This window comes from Bison bison, unplaced genomic scaffold, assembly GCF_000754665.1.
Source record: "Bison bison bison isolate TAMUID 2011002044 unplaced genomic scaffold, Bison_UMD1.0 scf7180017864270, whole genome shotgun sequence".
NCBI classification, from domain to species: domain Eukaryota; kingdom Metazoa; phylum Chordata; class Mammalia; order Artiodactyla; family Bovidae; genus Bison; species Bison bison.
Genome location: NW_011494842.1, coordinates 11,192,818 through 11,214,241, shown reverse-complemented (window position 1 = coordinate 11,214,241; position 21,424 = coordinate 11,192,818). Strand labels below are relative to the sequence as shown.

The window sequence follows — 21,424 nt, the reverse complement described above, 5'->3', positions numbered from 1 at the left end:
ATCTGCAGTGATTTTGGAGCCCTCAAAGATAAAGTCTGACACTGTTTCCACTGTTTCCCCATCTATTTCCCATGAAGTGATGGGACCAGATGCCATGATCTTAGTTTTCTGAATGTTGAGCTTTAAGCCAACTTTTTCACTCTCCACTTTCACCTTCATCAAGAGGCTTTTTAGTTCCTCTTCACTTTCTGCCATAAGGGTGGTGTCATCTGCATATCTGAGGTTATTGATATTTCTCCCGGCAATCTTGATTCCAGCTTATGTTTCTTCCAGTCCAGCGTTTCTCATGATGTACTCTGCATATAAGTTAAATAAGCAGGGTGACAATATACAGCCTTGACGTACTCCTTTTCCTATTTGGAACCAGTCTGTTGTTCCATGTCCAGTTCTAACTGTTGCTTCCTGACCCACATACAGATTTCTCAAGAGGCAGGTCAGGTAGTCTGGTATTCCCATCTCTTTCAGGATTTTCCACAGTTTATTGTGATCCACACAGTCAAAGGCTTTGACATAGTCAATAAAGCAGACATAGATGTTTTTCTGGAACTCTCTTGCTTTTTCCATGATCCAGCAGATGTTGGCAATTTGATCTCTGGTTCCTCTGCCTTTTCTAAAACCAGCTTGAACATCAGGAAGTTCATGGTTCACATACTGCTGAAGCCTGGCTTGGGAGAATTTTGAGCATTACTTTACTAGTATGTGAGACGAATGCAATTGTGTGGTAGTTTGAGCATTCTTTGGCATTGCCTTTCTTTGGGATTGGAATGAAAACTGACCTTTTCCAGTCCTGTGGCCACTGCTGAGTTTTCCAAATTTGCTGGCATATTGAGTGCAGCACTTTCACAGCATCATCTTTCAGGATTTGAAAGCACTCAACTGGAATTCCATCACCTCCACTAGCTTCGTTTGTAGTGATGCTTTCTAAGGCCCATTTGACTTCACATTCTAGGATGTCTGGCTCTAGGTCAGTGATCACATCATCATGATTATCTGCGTCATGAAGATCTTTTTTTACTCTCTTAGCAACTTTCAAATATGCAATACAGTATTATTTAATTATAGTCACCATGCTGTCTGTACATTACATCCCCATATCTTATTTTATAGTTGTAAGTTTATACATTCTAACACCCTATACCCAACCTCCAACCCACCAATCTGTTCTCTGTATTTATGAATTTATTATGTGTTTTTTATTCTCTATATAAGTAAGATCATGCAGCATTTGTCTTCCATGTCTGACTCATTTCACTTAACATAATGCCCTTAAAGTTCATCCATATTGTTGCAAATAGCAAGGTTTCTTTCTTTTCTATGTATTTCTTTCTCATTTATGTATTCTTTTTTAGTATTCCAGTCAGTTCAGTTCAGTTGCTCAGTCGTGTCTGACTCTTTGCAACCCCATGGACTGCAGCACTCCAGGCTTACCAACTCCCATAGCTTGTTCAAACTTATGTCCATTGAGTCAGTGATGCCATCCAACCGTCTCACCTTCTGTCATCCCTTTCTCCTCCTGCCTTCAATCTCCCAACATCAGGGTCTTTTCCAAGGAGTCAGTTCTTCGCATCAGGTGGCCAAAGTATTGGAGTTTCAGCTTCAGCAACAGTCTTTCCAATGAATATTCAGGACTGATTTCCTTTAGAATTACTGGTTTGATCCTGCAGTCCAAGGGACTTCAAGAGTTTCCTCCAATACCATAGTTTAAAAGCACTAATTCTTCAGCGCTCAGCTTTCTTTATTGTCCAACTCTCACATCCATACACTATTACTGGAAAAACCATAGCTTTGACTAGACAGACCTTTGTTGGCAGAGTAATGTCTCTGCTTTTTAATATGCTGTCTAGGTTGGTCATAGCTTTTCTTCCAAGGAACAAGTGTCTTTTAATTTCATGGCTCCGGTCCACAGTGACTTTGGAACCCCCAAAAATAAAGTCTCTCACTGTTTCCATTGTTTCGTCATCTATTTGCCATGAAGTGATGGGACCAGATGCCATGATCTTCGTTTTTTGAATGTTGAGTTTTAAGCCAGCCTTTTCACTCTCCTCTTTCACCTTTATCAAGAGGCTCTTTAGTTCCTCTTCACTTTCTGCCATAAGGGTGGTGTCATTTGCACATCTGAGGTTATTGATATTTCTCCTGGCAATCTTGATTCCAACTTGTGCTTCATCCAGCCCAGCATTTCACCTGATGTACTCTGCATATAAGTTGAATAAGCAAGGTGACAATATACAACCTTAACGTACTCCTTTCCCAATTTGATACGCACCACAGTTTCTTTGTCCATTCATCCATCAGTGGACACTTATGTTGTCTCCATGTCTTGGTTATTGTAAATAATACTGCAGTGAACATAGGGGTGCATGTAGCTTTTCAAGTTAGTGTTTCCATTTTCTTCGGATACATACTCAGAAGTGGAATTGCTAGATCATATAGTGGTCTATTTTTAACTTTTTGAGGAACATTCATACTCTCTTCCATAGTGGCTACATCAATTTACATTCCTACCAACAGTGCTGGCAGGTACTGTGAACTCTTTTCTCCACATCCTGGCAAACACTTGTTATTTGTTGTCTTTTTGATGATAGCCATTCTGACAGGTGTGAGGTGATGTCTCACGGTGGTTTTGATTTGTATTTCTCAAATGATTCATGATGTCGAGCATCTTTTCATGTACCAGTTGGCCATTTGTATGTCTTCTTTAGAACAGTGTCTATTCTTCTGTCTACTTTTTAATTGAATTGTTTATTTCTGATAATATTGAGTTATATGGATTCTTTATACATTTGGGATATTAATTCCTTATCAGATACATGATTTGCAAATATTTCCTCCTATTCAAAATGTTGCCCTTTCACTGTTGATAATCTTCTTTGCTGGGTAGAAATTTTAATTCCGTGTAGTCCCACTTGTTTAGTTTTGCTTTTGCTGTCTTAGCTTTTGGAGTCAGATCCAAAAAATTATGGCCTGATGTCAAGGAATTTACCACTTATGTTTTCTTCTTGGAGTTCTATGGTTTCAGGTCTTACATTCAAATCTTTAATCCGTTTTGAGTTAATCTTTATGGGTGGTATAAGATAGTAGTCTAGTTTCTTTTTTTGCATGTGACTGTCCAGTTTTCCCAACACCTTTATTTGAAGAGACTATCCTTTCCCCAATGTGTATTCTTGACTCCTTTGTTGTAAGCTAATTGACCACATTGTGGGTTTATTTCTGGGTTGTCCTTTCTGTCCATTGATCCATGAGTTGTTTTTAATGCCAATATCTTACTGTTTTGACTACTGTTGCTTTGGAATATAGGTTGAAATCAGGAAGTGTGTTGCCTCCAGCTATTTTCTTCTTTCTTAAGATTGCGCCAACTATTCTGGATCTTTTGTGATTACATACAAATTTTAGGATTGTTCTATTTCTGTGAAAAATGTCATTGCAATTTCAATGGGGGTTGCATTGAGTCTGGAGATTGCTTTGGTGACTATGGACATTTTAACAATAGTAATTCTTCCAATCCATGAGCACAGGTTATCCCTCCATTCCATTTATTTGTGTCTTTTTTAATTTCTTTCACCAGTGTCCTACAGTTTTCAGTGTACAGGTCCTTCACCCTCTTAGTTAGATTTATTCATAGATATTTTATTCTTTTTGATGTCATTATAAACAGAACTGCTTTTATGTCTCTTAGTGATAGCTCATTATTAGTGTATGGAAACACAACATATTTTTTATCCTGCAACCTTACTAAATTCATTGATTAGTTCTAGCAGTTTTTTTTTGTTTTTTTTTTTGGTAGAATCTTTGGGGCTTTCTATGTATAACAACACATCATCTGAAAACACTGACAATTTCACTGTTTTCCCCCCAATTTGGATGCCTTTTTTTTTTTTTAATTCAAGACCCATTTGTTTGCTAATTTTGCCAACATGGGAACATCCTTCCACGCAAGATCTTGCAGCTTATCCAACTACCCGGCTGGAGGATTTTAGGATGAGGACCCCAAGAGGTGCCTTCTGGGCTGTTGTCACTGGAGATAGGACTCCTGCTGCCACCACCACTCCCCCTCCCCAATTCTGTCCTCTCCACTAGACTTTCCATCATCTTTAGTTTCCCTGGAGTTTTTCAGATTCCAAATGGTCTTTACTCATACTCCTGTACGTGCCTGCTCCCTCAGCCCTGTTGATCCACACCAAAGGGGTAGAAGTGCAGGCGTGCCTAGAACACACACAACTATTTTTCAGCACACCAACATTCCACACAAAACTATCTTATAACCCTTCAGATTCTTCATCAGAGGACATTCCCAAGGCCACGACTTTCCCTAGCTCTGCACTATCCTTGTGGGCAGACTAGACATCTGTGGTCCCCAGGCCATGTGAGTCGGGCAGCGCCCCCAGATAACTGAGGATGGTACCCTGAAGCTCCTCAGCAGGGTCCCCATCTTGGGTTGGAGGCCTTATGACAGCAGCACAGTTCTGGAATGTTCTGTCCTGAAGCGAGTCCTGGAGTGACCAGAGCCACACCTACAGGTCTTACTCTCGCTGACCAGCCGCACAGGACCAAGTTGGGCCAAAGGATCTTGATCTAGATCTGGATGCCTTTTATTTCTTTTTCTTGCCTAAGTGCTCTGGCTTTGGGTGTGTGCTTTCGACAAATTCATAAATTCATTCACTCCATTTCACAAATGTTTGAATGTTTGCTATGTAACACACACTGGGGTTATGTCAGCAAACAGTCCAGACTCCACAGCTGTCATCATTTTAGTGTTTTATATCAGAAGGAATTTAGTGCCAGGAAGAAAATAAGACCAACAAGGGGGATAAGGAGTGTGTGAGTGTGTGTGTTTATGCATCTGTGTGTATGTGGGAGGGGCTGTTTGCCATTTTAAATATGTTTGGGAGTATGAAACAGGTCAAGTGTTTCCTGTAGAGTCACAGCGTGTTTGCCGGGAGGGGTATGCACAGGGTTGCCTCTTACTGCTCTTTCCTTGGTATGGAGGGGTGGGGGTGGGTTGGAGGGGCGCTCTCATCAGGGCAGGTGAGACTGAAATGAGAGGGAGGAGCCATGCACGCCTTATTGACTGGTTTAGTTCCTGATACCTTCTGACTCTCTACAGCCTCCCCAGTCCCTTTCTAATGGCCTTTCCCCTGTCTTACAGGAAGGTGTGTGAGACAGAGACAGAATCAGGTGTTCTTGGCAGAAACATGAGCAAATGAAAATTGGCTTATAAGGAAAATAGCAGTAGTAATAACTTCCTGACCCCAGTCATTTGGCACACACTCATTTTAGTTCATACACCAGCACTAGTAAGAAACGTGAGGCCATGAGACCACAACCTCTGCGGGCAGACGGGGCACGCAGCGGACCCTGGCTGTGGCCGGGGGCTGGGGGTAAAGAGCGCACGGGGTCGAGAGCTGGTTCCAGCGCGCACCTAGCGGTGACTCTGAGGCCCGCCGCCAGCCCTGCGCGGGGCGGGGCCTGCACGGGGGCGGGCCCTCGGCGGCCCCTCCTCCCGGGCCGAGAGCTGCAGGCCCGTGTAAAAGAGACTCCCGGAGGCGGGCGCGGTGCACACTGCTGTTAAGCGCGGAGTGGTGCACGTGGCTCCGGGATCTCTGCCCCGGGTTCCCTCAGCTCCTTTCCCTCCCGCGATCCGGGGACCCTCTCCCGGCCCCTTTTGTGTCCGCCCGCCCCTGGCGCGAGTGAGAAGGGTCCGCACAGTTCCCCCGCGCTCAGTGGACCAACTTGGAGCCGCAACTTTGTTCGTGGAGCCGAGCCGGGTTGAACGGAGCACTGCGCATGCGGAGCTCCAAATTCAAACAGCTGTTTCCAGGGGCTGGAGGGCGGGTGGGACTGGGAGTCGCTGGGGCTAGGGGAGGCTTTCTCCAGGAGGCGGCCTCTCGGGAGCCATGGTGGACCGGGGCCCTCTGCTTACCTCGGCCATTATCTTCTACCTGGCCATCGGGGCGGCGATCTTCGAGGTACTAGAGGAGCCGCATTGGAAAGAGGCCAAGACAAACTACTATACCCAGAAAGTGCATCTGCTCAAGGAGTTCCCGTGCCTGGGCCAGGATGGTCTGGACAAGATCCTGCAGGTGAGCTGGAGGTTTAGGAGTGCTGAAGGGGAGCCCCTCGCAGCTTTGGATGACCCTCACTCTCTGTGGGTGGTCCTGGGGGGTGATCGGTGAGGATGTCTCACCGTGAGTCTGACCACTGGAATCCGTCGTTCACCCATGGACACAGGAATCAACGCACGCGCGCGGAGACTCTTTGGAACCCAGTTTGTGCCGAAAGAGAACTTAGGCTTGACCCGCGGGTGAACCAGGCCCCGAGGTGGCTCGGTGTGGGTGCGCGGGTACCTCCCTGGTTGGAGGAGGCTGTGGGGCGGATAAGGGCGTTTATCTTCCCTTGGAGACGCTCCCGGAGTTCGGGCCACCCGCCGGGTGCCACCCCCTCGCGTCTCCACCTCCCAGCTCCCGGGCCAGAGCGGCACCCCGCCGGCTCTTTTTCGGCCTTTCTTCACCAGCCCGGGGGAATGGCGCGAGGCTCCCTCGCCCCTCGCAGGGCTCGGGATTGCGGGGGCGCGGTCCGGGGCTCTGTCGGGCCTGACCCCTCCGGGATGCGGGCCGGTGGCTGGAACGCTGGAGACTCGCGCAGGCTTCCGGGAAGGCTTATCTCGTGGAGACATCCCCGAAGGGCTTGGAGTTCAACTTTGTGAAAGTAACCAGTGGAACAAAAGGACAGCACCCGGGGCGTCCCTTTTCGAGGGTGGGGGAAGGGAGGAGAGGTTGTGCAGAATGGGAGGTGGTGGGAGTTTCTCCTCCGCGTTGGTAGATTCGTATGTACTGTAGTTGACATTAATCTCACTGGGATAAACTGCGGGACTTGTTTGGGGACCGAAGGCCTGTACCCTTGTTTCTCGAAGGTTCTTAACTTCAGCCGTTCACCCTCCTTGGCCTACCGTGATGGCCTCCCTTCAGTAGAACCACCAGACCTGGATAAGAGCCGATGAAGGCTCTAGGTGGTGAGGTGGAGTACAGATATTGTCCAAGGTGTGACATTTCTCTTGGGGTAAAAGAGGTCAGAAAGGAACTTTAATGAGTAACAGTGTTTAATCTACTTTGCCTCCCCAATCCTCTATGGCTGGGTATTTGTCTCTGATTTTTCCCGAAGCAATGTCCCTGTATGTAAAATGGGAACGAACCCGTCTTCATCTGTCTTTCCAGCTCTGGTCTGTTGGAAGGTTGAAAGCATTAGAAAGCATGACAATGTCTTGCCTGTGGATTCCCTTTTTTGTCCCCAAATTGATGGACACCTAAATACCCCTGGTGAGCTTATAGGTGCCTACTGGCAGCTGGTCAAATAGATTTGTCCTCTTAGGAGCCAGTGAAAGGTTTAGATTAGAAGGTTGGGTGTTGGATTTTAGTGGAGAGTCTCCTGTCTGGGAGCAGTTTCCAGGGCTGGGGGCTGTTGGGAGATGAGTTTGGTGGCAGGATGCGCTTCAGGAGGGAGCTGGGTGATGTCGCTCCTAAAAGCAGGAGATCTGGGTGGCTGCGCCTTCCTTGGAATGGGTGTCTGCCCTGTGTGTGCGTGTTGGGGAGGGGGGGGGTCACTTTATAATTTCCCTTGAGGAAACAATTCCTCTGGAGAAGAGTTGTTGTTTACTTTGCTCCAGGGCTTTGTTTAGAGGGGGAGGAAGGCAGGCGGGGATGATAAAGAATCGAGCTGCCCTCGAAGTGTTTCCCTCTCTGCTGCTCCTCCGCCACTGCAGGGGAAGGAAGGAAAGAATTCAAGGCTGAATGTGGGAAAATAAACTTCAAAACACGAGGAGTAGGGGAAGGGGGGGTGGTGGTGGTCTGGGCGAGGCACCCGGGTGCAGCTGGTGGTTATAGCTTTGGAGGTTAGACAGCTTTCTTAAGGTGTTGGAGCAAGCAAGAAGCCTGACATTTTTGAGGTCCTTTTAAACCCGCCAGCAATTAGCATCCCCCTGTCCCCCTCCCCCAAATCCAGCAGGTAACTTTAGGAAAAAGATTTGGGCCTCAGGCTAGTTTGACTGGGACATGCTTATAGACAGGCCAGCCTCTCAAGCCATATCCAACATGGCGAGTCCCCTCCCTTCATAGAAAAACCCCCAGAAATGAGAATGGACCAGTGGAAGCGTTAACTCAGCATTGCTTTCTGTCCACAGAAACCTGCCTGGCATTGCTCTCTGATCTGGGACTTGGGGCACTGCTTCAGGTCTCAGGAAATTGCTTTAAGAAAAATGAAAACTCAAAAATCTTCTTACCCGTCTAGCTGCTCCGGCATTTTCCACCTGAGTTCTGTGTTTTTATCAAGTTCATAATAATCACCTTTGTAATCCTAACAGAGTCCCTGGTTAAGAATTCCTGGGGTGGGAGCCAACCCCCTGCCCCAAGGGGGCTGTTGGAAGGGAGGGGGTGGTGCAACCTGGTTTGATGTTTCTCTTAGAGTGGAAATTTTGTGTATTCTTTCAAAGAGAGAAAGGGAGTTAAGGCCCCCTTCTTTAGATCTTTGGAAATAGTACCCCGAGTTGTCAGTTGCTTCCTCCCTCTGCATGCTGTGGTTGAACTGAGGTGGAGGAGGCTGACTTTCAAACGCTCTGTGCCACACTGGCCCTAGGCCACGTGGTTGCCCTCCTTCCAGCCTTCGGAACCATCTTGAACCCTTGCTCTCAAGCCTGCTCCTCCAGCTGCTGGGTGACCCGTTCCCCCAGCCTCTTCCTAAATTGCAGAGGCTCCCACAAGAGGAGTTGGCATTGGCTGAGCACCTGGCATGTTGGGCGTTGTGGGCGGCAATCAGCATTTTACGAGAGAGGCCCTAAGCTGGTTTTGCCATCTGGCTTGGCCATTTACCCATCAAACCATTTGACTTGGCTTCTCTTTCCTCATCTGCAAAGTGAGGTTTGAGTAAGGTTTGAATCTGGTGAGGGTCTAATAAGTGGAAGCATCAGGCATTGGGTGTGTACAGGTGTAAGTGAAAACACCGAGCCTTGCACCGCTGCACACACTAGAGGACACTGACCAGGGCAACCTGCTCGGCCCTTTACCTGCCTTAGTCAGGTACTCTTTACAGCACCCTTGCGTGTTCAGATAAGGAAGCTGAAGCTCAAGGGAATGACCAGGAGGGCACACACGGACTTGGCTAAGACCTGGACATCTGCCACCAGAGCCTGCTCCTTGTCCATACACCCTCGCCCTCCCCCTTAGGCATGTGAAGCTGTTGGTCTGTCGGTGAGCTTAATAAATTGGTTCTGCTGGACTCTGGTCGGCTGGGAAATTCTATTTTCTATTTCCCCTCGAACAGGCATGGGCACGCAGGCGTCTCCTGTGTTGTGCCTGGCTGAGTCGGCACCTCCTCCCTTACAGCAGCCGTCCACCCCACCCCACTTCTCCTTGAGAAGCACAGGAAAACCAGAGGGTTGGGATGCCCGGCAGGAATGAACCTTTCTCAACCTTCACCTCTGCAGCGATCCTAAACAGGAAGGTTTTCCAGGGCTGACTGTGTGCCAGGACTCTGAATAAGCACTTTACCTACGCTCTGATTTTAATCTAGTCTTCCCTTTTCAATCAAGATGAAGACTTGAAAAGATGATGTAATTTGCCCAGGTTCTTACAGTACAGGGTCAGGTTTCAAACTGAAGTGAAACTGAAGTATATTGCAGAGTATATGGGAATTAGCCAACAAGTGTTTATTAAGCGCCTGCTGCGTGTGCGGCAGTGGGCAAAGCACTGGGAATGCAAGGATGAATTAGACACAGCCAGGCTCAGACTGGCCTGCTTTGGAGAAGGATGGAAAAATCCACCTTGACAAGACAGTGCGCCAGGGCCCCCAGGTCCAGCCTGACTTTAGGGGGCACTCTCAGGAGGAGATGCCCTCCAGCCAGAGTGGGATCTTGATCATTATATGGTTTTGTTTTCTGGCAGCGCCTTACCCCACAGCCTGGAGTAGGAAATGGCAATCCACCCTGGTATTCTTGCCTGGAAAATCCCATGGACAGGGAAGCCTGATGGGCTGCAGCCTGTGGGGTCCCAAAGAGTGGGACCCAACTGAGTGACTGAGAACACCCCACGGCATGCAGGATCTTAGTTCCCCAACCAGGGATCAAACCCGTTCCCGCTGCAGTGGAAGCACAGAATCCTAACCCCTGGGCCACCAGGGAATTCCCAAGAGTGGGAACTGGGAATTTATGAGGGTGTCAGAGAAGAGAGCATCAGGATGAGATTGGTGGACAGTATCACCGATGCAATGAACATGAACTTGGGCAAACTTCAGGAGATGGTGAGGGACAGGGAGGCCTGGCGTGCTGCAGTCCATGGGGTCGCAGAGAGTCGGACACGACTGGGTGACTGAACATCAACAACAAAGCAGGAGAAGAGCGGGAAGAGGAACCTAGCAGAGGGCCAGGAGGGAGACCACAGGCTTCACGATGTGGTTCTTGGGGATCCTTTGTTTCCTGGGGGTGCAGGGGTCACCCCAGGCCCTGCCCTCTGCTGGGGCCCCATCCCTAACCAGGTTTTCTTGGACTGCTCACAGAGCTGACCCATTCCTGGAAGCCTCTTGGATCCCACCGACCTCCTTACCTGCCTTGTCCTCTTCTGAGGTTTTCTGTCTGTGCCCAGTCGCTCTCCTTTTATCTCCTGGGCCCTTCACACTCCCCCACACATATTCTGGTCCATAGAGTAAGGCTGATTCCAACATTGAGGTTCTGACACCAATCCTCCTCCTAAAAGTTTTAAAAAATTTAACTACGAATCATGTAAAATTACATCTGACCGAATGCTCAGACTGGGCACATGACTTGAATTTGGTGGTGGGGGGCGGGGGGGAACCTAGGGTTAACATGAAAGCCTCTTTTGTTTCAAGCCTTGCTGGAAATTGTAAAGCGCACTGGTCCACTTAACTGCCTTTGTAAGTAAAGAGCGCACAATCGATCTTTTGATTATCCAGGATCGCAGAAGCCTCCGGGTCATTCATTCGAAACAACTCTCACCGTCTAGGAGTGCAGAAGTGGGAAGTGGAGAGGTTGGTTTTTTTGGAGAGGAAACAGAAGAGGTTCCTTCCTAAAGGCTCTCGTTTTCTTATTTTTGTTCAGCTCAACGTCGGGGGCAGCCAAAACCAAAAAAAATTCTCAGATTGATAAATCTGCTTTCGTTAACTACTCTGGTTAGAATTTTAACAGTTAAGGTGAATTTTTATTGTATCGTTTTGAGAGTTTTACTAGAGCCCTTAGGATGACTACAGATGGCATAGTAATAGAGGCTTATTGAAGGCAGAGATTAGCAAGTGTTGAAAGGTTCTCGTGGGGGTTGGGGGAGTCCTATAGGAGGGGGGCACAAGGGAGGTGATGACTGCGGCTTCTAAGTGTTTTCCTGGGGTTTTCCCCTATTTATAGTCTGGCGTTTAAAAGAAACACAGTCCTCCGATTTTGGAGGCGGGCTTGGCTGGCTCTGACCTCAGGCCAAGAGCTTTCATCTTGAACTTGGTTGTTTGCTGTTAGATTGGCCTCAGCCTGTGTGTGGTGAGGGGGCGGAGGAAGCAGGGGACAGGGAAGTACAAGGCTTTGGGGAACAGGGAAGCCAGGCTCCTGAGACGGAACCCCAAGGAGAGTCTTTGTACAAATTGAGATGCTAGAGTCAGAGAGAACGGAGTGGCCTCTATCGCTGGGGTGATAGAGGCCCGGTGAGGCCGGTAATTGTAGGAGAGCATGAAATAGCATGTGAACACCTCCAGATGTTCCTTTGGGGGAGTGGAGAAGATAGAGGCGAATCCCTTTGGAGATTTTTGCTGAGAGTCCGTCCGGACCCCTGGAATAAGTGGAGGAGCCCTGACCTCCTCGTTCTCCCCAAGGGTGCGTTGACACGGATAAGAGGACCTGCTGCTCTCGGCAGGCGTCTTTGTCCCCGTGCCACTTGGCTTATCGGTGTGGGCCCCTTACTGTTGCTGAAAGAGTCACCATCCAAGCTGTGTGTCTGTTGGTGACGGGTGGCCTCTGAATGCATGGCACTATATCACCTTCACAGGTTGCTTATTGGAAACAGTGCTTGACACACAGGAAAGCTCATTAAGTATTAGCTGCTGCTGCCACTGAGCTTCTAAATGCCACTTCTACACGATGCCCCTTCCATACCCCAGTGTAGAGGGCACGGAGTCAGGTCTTCCTAGAGCAGAAGAAAGGGCAACTGACTTTCTTTTCTTTTAATTATAGTGAAAAACACATATCAAAGTATACACTTTTTACCTTTTTTTTTGAGTGCTGTTCAGTAGTGTTACGTGTATTCATGTTACCGTGAAACATCTCCAAAATTTTTTCATGTGGCAAAACTGAAACGCTAGACCTGTTAAACAGCTCTCCTTCCCCCCACCCACCCAGGGCTGTGTGACTACCATTTTACTTTCTGTTTCTGTGAATTTGGCTACTCTAGATACCTTACAAGTGGAATTGTATAGTGTTTGTATTTTGGTGTAAAATGGGGCAACCGCTATGGGAGACAGTATAGAGATTCCTCAAGAAATTAAAAATAGACTGCCAAGTGTGTGTCTGTGCTTCTTGCTCAGTCGTGTCTATTTCTTTGCAACTCAATGGACCAAGGCTTGCCAGGCTCCCCCAGGCAAGAATACTGGAGTGGGTTGTCATAACTTCTTCCAGGGGATTTCCAGACCCAGGGATCGAACCTGGCTTTCCTGCATTGCAGGCAAATGCTTTACCGTCTGAGCCACCAGGGAAGCTCACATGACCCAGTAATTCCACTTCTGGGTGAACCACCTTTGTATTTATTTATTTGAAGATTTTTTGGGGGAGGGGGGACGTGGACCATTCGTCTTTATTGACTTTGTTCCAATATCGCTTCTGTTTTATGTTTTTTTTTTTTTGGTTAGGAGGCCTGTAGGGTCTTAGCTCCCCAACTAGGGATTGAACTCGCTGTCCCTGCATTGGAAGTCGAAGTCTTAACCACTGGATGGCCAGGGAAGTCCTTCCGCCACCCTTGTAAAAAAGCTAGAGAGAGGGTAGGATGGAGCATCCATTTTCATTGCAGCCCTCCTCGGGGAGGTGTGAAACTGCCTGATGGTTCTGGGCTGCAGCCACTGGACAGAGGGGTGAGGGTCAGATGACCAGGCTGTCTGGGTTGAGCCAAAGAATTTGAACTCACCAAATTTTTGCAATTTTCCAGTAAGGGAGTAAACAGCATTTCAGAAAGATTCCTCTTCCTTCAACAGCTGTTTGCAACTTAAAAGAAGTGGAGCATTCTATTCTAAACTAACGTTTCTGTGGGCGGATCCTTTTACCCCCTTGTTGTTCTGATAAAGATGTCTCCTCCCTCTCTCCTGATGTGAGGGAGTGTGGTTTTTGCTACCAAAGCCCACAGAGCTCCCAGCCCCATAAAAGAGCCCACCCACACTCCCTTACCCAGCTTGCAGTTAGGGCACCGCTCTCCCTTCCTTGTTGCTCCAGGTCTGGGTCCCCTCCACTGATGACGTTCCCAGTTCCCAGAGGCCGCCTTAGTTGCTTCTTTTGGTAATCGTGGTGGGTGGGGTGCTCCAGCTCTGTATAGCTGCCTGAGGTGTCTCGCCTTTTTGTGAGCAATTCATCTGACACCCCAAACCTCAGAGACCTGGGCAGAGTTGGGGGATCACAGGGGGACCCCTGCCTGCCAGCTGTCACTTTGGTGTGACAGAAACCTAACTTCAAAGCCCCAGAAACCAGATGGGGGCTTAGCCCTCTGGAGCTCCGTCTAGCTGGGGAGAGAAACAGGGCTGTGGTGGTGAAATGAGGGGAAATATAGTCCTGGTGCCAAGTGATGGGTTGCAGATGGTGAGGCTGGAAAGATGGACGAGGGTCAGGGGGCCTCGGAGGAGTCAGTTCCTGTTTCCTGAGGGCTGCCTGTAGAGCGCTGTGGCCTGTGGTGGGGAGGGATCTGGCTCTGAGCACAATGTTGCGCCTGCCCTCAGGGAGCCCCTACTCTAGAGAAAGACAGGTAAAGAGCTTGTTACCTGAGTGGTGTTCATAGGTGCAACTGGAGGTTCCAGGCGTGTACTCTTGAGAGGTGAATTTCTGCTCTTGAACTTAAAGTGGAGGGGAGAGCATTGAGGTGGGCAGAAGCGATGAGTGGAGTGGGCTGCAGCCCCCGTGAACTTTCTGCCAAATACCTCCCAGGTGCCAGGCTGTCTTACCTGATCTCATTGAACCTGTTCTGTGGGTTAGGTGTTAATGCTCTGCTGAGGTCAGGGGATTTGCCCAGGATGGCATGGTTAGCTAGAGGCTGAGAGTTACCCTGCCTTGCTGATTTCAGAGCCTTGGATCTGAAGGGAGGTAGAGTCAGGAGGTGGAAGTGATGAGAGTGAGCAGGGATTGGGGCCCCGGGTGCAGTTACTGAGCACTTGCTTCACCACTGGCAGTGGGAATGGTTTGTGTGCATCATCTCGTAGTCCTGGGGCAACCCTCTGCTGGAGGGTTAGCAACCCCACCTTAGGGTAAGAGCAGCAGAGTGGCTCCTACAACTTCACTCTTTTGCCCGAGACTGTACAGCTAGGAGGTGGAAGAAAATGGATTTGAACCCAGAGCCCACACTATGAAACGTACAAAAACAAGGAGCAAAGGCATGGAGGTGGGAAAGTACAGGGTGTGTGTGGTGGCTGCAGAACCCTAGGGTGCATCGGGAGGTTCTCTGTGTAATTGGCTGAATACTTAGCCATGTGACTTTGAGCAAGTCAGTCTCCTAATCTGTGAAATGGGACTACAGTATAGCATTACCCTCATTCCTGCAGAATCCATGTAAACACACTTGAGCAGCCCAAGCAACTGGTGATTTCCTCTGTTAGCTGCTGCTCTTGTTACCCAAAGCTTGGCCTCTCTGTACACCAGTCCTGAATCAAATCCCAGAGACAGTTTTGGCTGAAGTAGAAAAGGATAGCTTTATTGTGTTTTGCCAGGCAAAGGGAAACACACTGAGCCTCTGCCTCGAAAAAAATAGGTGTCTCTCGAAAAAATAGGTGTCTCTCGTCAAAGAACTTGATAAAGGTTTAGAATAGTGAGTCGAAAGTGGGGTCTCTTTGATGGGATTAGGGTGTGCAGAGTTTCGGGTGGTCAACTCCTAATATTGATAAGTTTCTCTGGTCCCTTTAATCTTGCCTCAGGTTGTTTCTTGGCTGCTCCTTCCCTGATTAGCCGCTGTTCCAAATCTGCCCTTTGGAACTCGGGGAAGGTCATGGAGGCTGGAGTCTTGCCTACAAGAAATGGGGGACAGAAAGACGTCCAAGCCTGGGAGTCCCACAGGGCCGTACTTGGTTTCACTCTGGCACCTCCATCTCTGGGCTAGGGGCTGTTCCCGATGCCTACTTCAGGCCCCACCATCTATTGAGCTCCCAATCTGGGGATGGAGACACGGATGATAAAGCCCACCAGAACTCCTGGTGGAGTCACCCACCATTTTTCATTTCCTGCAGACTCACCCACCTCCCAGGAGAAAAGGAAGGTGTATCGCCTCTTGCCTTCCAGCAGAGCCCTGCCTCCTCCTCTGGAGAAAGGGGACGAGTCCTGGCTTATCCCAGGCCTGGGTTAAACCTCTTCCCTTCTGGAGGATCCTGGGTCCAGATGACCTCACGGGTGACATCCCTGGAGGATTGGTCACACCGGATGTGGGGTCTAAGTTGTGCCCTCCTTGGGGTCAGACACCACCCACCTCCCCTCTCCGTGGGTCCTTGATAGCCAGGTCCCGTTGATTGGCTTTGAAGTGTACATTCTGTTTTTCCCCTTCTCTCTAAATATTTGGGTTTCCTGCTGAAATATTTAGGCAGGATTGTGTACTTCTGGCTGTTGTCACCTCCCATGGCACTCTGTAATCAGGCTGCCTAGCTGGCCCCTCCTGTTAGGAAGAGGCTTGCCCCCAAGCTCTGTGAGAAGAGGCAGGGAGGGGCTGACCTGGGGGCAGGGTCAGCCTGGCTCTTCCTGTAGCCTAGTGGCTGGTCCTGTGGGTTGCCTGGGGACTGGTAGGCCACAGCAGCTGGCAAGGACTCAGTGGAGCCCCTTCCTCTGCGTGTGTGCCCAGTGCTTGGGGCCAGAGCTGGGGCTGGGAAGCCCTTGTCTGAACCACTGTGCAGGGAATAGCTGGTGCTAACTGGAGTTCTGATTCTCCCTGCAGTACTGGTTTGTGCCTTGTGACCTGGTCAGATTTCGCCTCTCTGGACTCCACTTCCCTGGACTCTGTGTGTGTGGTAGTTGCTTAGTCGTGTCCAAGTCTTTGCAACCCCATGGACTATAGCCTGCCGGGCTCCTCTGTCCATGAGATTCTCCAGACTAGAATACTGGAGTGGGTGGCCATTTTCCTTCTCCAGGGGATCTTACTGATCCAGGGATCGAACCTGGGTCTCCTGCATTTGCAGGCAGATTCTTTACTATCTGAGCTATAGGGAAGTCCCACTTCCTTGGAGTAAGTTCATCCATTCATTCAAGAAGGCTTAGCAGGCCTCTTAAATTAGGCCTAGCTAGACTGTATACTTCTCTGCTAGATTGCACACTTCCCTGGTGGCTCAGACAGTAAGGAATCTGCCTGCAATGCAGGAGACCCTGGTTCGATCCCCATGAAGTCACAATGAGTCGGACACAGATGAGTGACTAGCACACACATACCCAGCATGGACCACAGGAGCTCCATGTGGGCATGCCCCACACCCTGGAACAGGAGCCTCCCTACCTGGGTTCTAGCCTGGTAAGCGACTTGCTTGGAATCTGTCTGTGGGACCCCTGGGTGCCCAAGCAATGTACCTGGCTCTGGTTGGGAGGCAGACAGCTGTGTGGGCCTTTGGATTGGAAGTCTAGTCACAAGGGACCCAACCTCCTACAAACTCAATGGCTATGAGTTTGAGCAAACTCTGGCAGATAGTGAAGGACAGGGAAGCCTGTCGTGCTTCAAGTGCATGGGGTCGCAAAGAGTTGGATATGACTTAGCCATTGAACAACAACAAGCCTCCTGTAAGGTCAAGGTGGTTACCTGGGTAAACTGAGCCAGGACAGGCTCTGGCCCCAGGGAGCAGAAGGGAGGCGGCTTTATCAAAATTAAGCTGCATGAGGTGGGGCCACGTTGCCTGGTGGTCAAGCATAGGCTTTCAAGTCACACAGCCTTCGAAAGCTGGACCCCGAGCCTCTGGCTTCATCAGAAAGTGATGGTTCCCATCTCGCTGGGCACAGAGACCACCCAAGGACTCATGTGGAAGGTGCACTCCGACCTTTTCTCCTTTGAGGGACTTTACAAGACCAACAGCTCTGCCTCTCTGGGTCTGTTTATCTCCAGGAGTCCCCTTACTCCTTTCCCCTGGGATTAGCAAGACCCCTCGTAGTGAGCAGGCGTAGCAGGCCTGTCCTCCCCACGGGGGGTGATTTCTGCTTTCAAGGAACTTGAGACAGAGCGGAGACCCATTCCTTCGTCCGACCCATTCCTTCGTCCGTGCGGATGTTTACCCAGTGTGTGTGCAGGCCTGGTGGAAACCTGCCGCAAAGAGGATGAGCAGGTCCTCCCGCCTGTCGGGGAATGTCCCCAGACCACATGCCCTGGAAACCATGGGGGCACGCGGACGTGCAGGGGGGCGGGGGGAGAGGCAGGGAGGAAGGAGGAAGGCAGGGCTGTTGCTGGCCCTTTGGCATGACTGCAGCCTGCCCTGGGCCTTTTCCACCCCTCGGCCCTCCCAGGGCTGAGCTGACTGGGACGTCGGCCCCAGGGGATGGAGCAGGACTGTTGCACAGTGTTGCCTGCAGCACCTGGGTGACCTCTAGGGTTTGCACCCCCTGCCCCCCTCGGGTTCCCACCCTTGGCCTTACTACAGGCTTCTGCACAGCCAGTCCTCTGAGGTGCCTTCCTGTGACCTCTCTGAGGTCTGACTGGGGAATGTCATCCCATTTGCTTGATGGGAAAACTGAGGCCTGGTGAGAAGCGTTTATTCACTTATTTATTTTGGCTGTGGTGGGTTTTCTTTGCCGCATGCAGGCTTTCTGTAGTTGTGATGAGTGGGGTCTCCTCTTCATTGCGGTGCCCAGGTTTCTCATTGCAGTGGCTTCTCGTGCAGCTCAGGTTCTAGGCTCACAGGCTTCAGTAGTTGTGGTACACGGGCTTAATTGCTCCACGTCATGTGGGATCTTCCCTGACCAGGGATTGAACCTGTGTCCCCTGCATTGCAAGGCACATTCTTAACCATTGGACCACAGCCTTTAAATCAAAGCCCTGAACAGCCTTTAAATCAAAAATCTTCATGTGTGTTGGATTGCAGAGCCTTTATTTCACTTACACTAACCTGGCCTGATTTCCTAACCTGCCCCACCCCAGCACACCCTTTCCTGGAGCACCAGTTTCCCTACCCACTAGTGAGTTTTTCTGGAATAAGAGGCAGAGGTTGAAATTGTGGTCAACCCCCTCACCACACAGGGTTTGGGGGGCCATCCAGAGCCTGGGGCAGAAATGACCTGATGCCTCACTGGTCCTTCACAGGACCCTGCTCCCCAAGGGTTTGAGCCTAAGGAGGTGTTGTTGGCTGGTTTCTTGGAGGCTGGCAGGGATGGGGGAGGAGGAGGGCCTGGCTCTGGGTGCTCCTCCTGGCAGCAAGTCATAAAATGTGAAGCTGTAGGGAGCTTAGTGGTTATCTAACTAGCCTCCCTTTACAGTCCTGGAGCCAAGACCTTGGGAGGTTATGTAACTTTTCCAAGGTTACTGTGCTTTCCAGGGTGGGGCAGGTACAATAAAGGAGTAGGTATTGCTAAGTGAGGCAGTTGGGGAAGGCTTCTTGGAGGCAATGGCCTCAGAAAGTGGGAGGTGATCACTGCTGCAGCAGTTAGGGATTCTGATAGAGTTGCATCAGAAAACCTGTCATGGTTTCCCCCGCAGACTTAGACCACACGGGGGGAGCAGAGTCCAGAGCACATGGGCCACTGCACAGACCTAGGCTCTGAGTCCGATCCTTGCCAAGAGCCAGGGTCCTTGCAGCGGCCCCAAAAGATCTAGACTCTGCTCCCCGTGGGATCTTGCTTCTGTCTGGATCCCTATGCTTGATCCCTGCTGCAGACGGGAGGCCATGCCCCTAGGGTGAGGGGGCTGTCTAAAACCCTGCACGCCCACAGCACGTCTCAACCTTTACCAGGAACTCAGGACTGTGTCCGCTGATGATGTAAGTCACCTTGCAGTTGGTGGCAGAGAGAGGCGTTCCAGCCGTCACTCGACAGCAGGGACCGCAGCTGGCACCTGGTGAAGGAAGGGCAGGTGGGAGCCGCCCCACACTGCAGGGACTCCCGACGGGGACCATAGGCGCTGTGCAAATTCATGTGCAGATAAGACAACTGAGGCAGAGGATTAAATAAGTCTTTCCGGGTCACGCAAAAGCTAGTTAGTCGGCCTGAACCCAAGCCTCTGGGTTCAGAGCCTGGCAGAGTTGCCCCGTTTAGACTCCGTGGTGTCCTAAATCAGGGCCTCTTTTACCAGCTGTGCTGGGCCACCAGCCCCTCCTAGAGACTGGCTTTCTCCTTGGACCCTGTTGGCTCTGGCCGCCCCCTCCCCGCCCCCTCCGCCCCGAAGCACACCGGGCTTGCTCACTGGCCCTTTGCTGGGCACCGCTCTCTTCAGCCTTTGTGGGTTCTGACATCGCTGTTTCCTGACCTGGTTCAGGTCTGTTCACCATTTGCAGTGTGAAAGGTTTGAAAGCAGGAGAAACCTGGGTTAGGTAAGTAGGTGCCACAGTTCAGGGCAGGTGCCGTCAGCTCCATCCCTGCCCCCCAGCCCGCTCCCCTGGCCTCCTTATGGACCTGTCAGGCCCTGACCCTGCAGGATTTGTGGGTCAGGGCACCCAGAGTCCAAGCTTTCAAGAAAAAAAATCAAAGACCTGGAAGGGGGAAGTACAGCTTGCCTCTTGGCCATGGGGTTCCTGTCTGAATCTCCCCAGCAGCTACAGCCACACTTGTGACTCGTCCCCCACTTGGCTTCCCCAGGGCTAACCCCTCGTGGGACTGTGGTCTCCCCCTGGGGAGGGGACAGCTCTTGCCTTGCCTTTCCCACCACCCGCTCAGATCTGTCTGCATGACTGGGATCAGGCTGGCTATTTTACGGCGAGCAGAGAACCCCCAGGGTGGGTGAGCCCTTGGCTTGGGTGCCCCTTGTGTCTCATTCAAGGTTCTTGCTCCCCCCATGCCTCTGGCTGCAGGACGGCACCTGTTCAGACTCTCCGGAGGAGAAAGAACAGCAGCCCCGTGCCCTCCCCGTAGCTCCTGTTCAAATAAAACTCTCTCGCCTGCCTCCTGGGTCGAGGAATGCATCCTGACAGTGTTAGCTTTGGATGTGTGCCCTGCACCGCCTACCCCCACCCCCAGCATCCCGCCCCCTTTGGAGCAGCGGGTGGAAGGGCTGCCTCTGGCCAAGGGAGAGTGCTGAGTGGGCTGAGCTCGCTGGTGCAGTAATGTCTTGTCAGCACCCCCCGGGGAGCAGGAAAAGGGAGGGTGTCCTGGTTATCAGCTTTTCAACACCCTACCTCCCCAGCCCCCGGGGACTCGAAGACAGAGCCGGGTCTTGGGCCTGGCTGAGTGGACTTGCTGTGTGACTAGGCAGGATCCCCGCCTCTCTCTGAGCCAAAGGATTTCTTCACTAAGGCCAATTAGAGTCTCACTGAACGCCAGCACTTTGCCCAGTGCTAGTTCAAGGTTTGTGGGAATTATGAGCCATATTTAGACATTAGCCTTGCCTTTGAGGTTGGGCCAGGCCTGATGGCTCAGTTGGTAGAATCTGCTTGCAATGCGGTAAACTCAGGTTCGATCCCTGGGTCAGGAAGATCCCCTGGAGAAGGAAATGGCAACCCACTCCTGGAGTATTCATGCCTGGAGAATTCCATGGACAGAGGAGTCTGGTGGGCTACAGTCCATGAGGTCACAAGAGCTGTACGTGACTTACCTACCTACCTACCTAAGGCCCTGCGATGTATATGAAGGATTATGCAGGTGCAGCAGCCTTTCATATGCTCCGAGGTAGAAATGTTGCTGTAGGTGGGGGTTGGGGGGAGATGCCAGGGAGGGCTCCCCTGACCTTGAGGGTTGCCTTCTATTGAGCCCCCTCATTTTCTGAGCACCTCCTTGCCCCCACATTAGAGCACATTGCTCTGGGGTTGTGCCTTGTCTGCACCCCTTCCCCCCTCCCATCAGGCCCTCGACTGTGCCCCACTGGATCTGAACTCTCACTGTGTGAGAGGGTAATGATTAATGGACATCCGAGCCACGATGCCATATCTCCCTCTCCTTTGGCCTCTGTCTCCCAGTCCCCACATCCCAAAGGTAGGACCGTCAGAGCCCACCTCCAATCTGGAAAACTCCTGTCATTCCAGAGGGGGCCGTGCCTGGCCAGATTCTACCCCGACCCCACAAGAACTCTGGGACGGCCCCCTACCCCCACCCCACCCTGCT

The 21,424-nt window shown here is 50.7% G+C and overlaps 1 protein-coding gene across 2 annotated transcripts in view; it reads left to right on the top strand.

The window, feature by feature from the left end:
- The first annotated feature begins 5,543 nt into the window (after window positions 1-5,543).
- Window positions 5,544-21,424, top strand: part of KCNK5 (potassium channel, subfamily K, member 5) — a 40,926-nt gene continuing 25,045 nt past the window's right edge. The window contains exon 1 of one of the 2 annotated variants that reach the window (XM_010848696.1): window positions 5,544-6,080. In XM_010848696.1, coding sequence (XP_010846998.1) covers window positions 5,895-6,080 — 186 coding nt within the window. In that variant the 5' untranslated portion in view covers window positions 5,544-5,894. Of the gene's footprint in view, window positions 6,081-6,607; window positions 6,706-21,424 lie in introns of those variants that run through there. The other variant, XM_010848697.1, reaches the window with a different exon arrangement.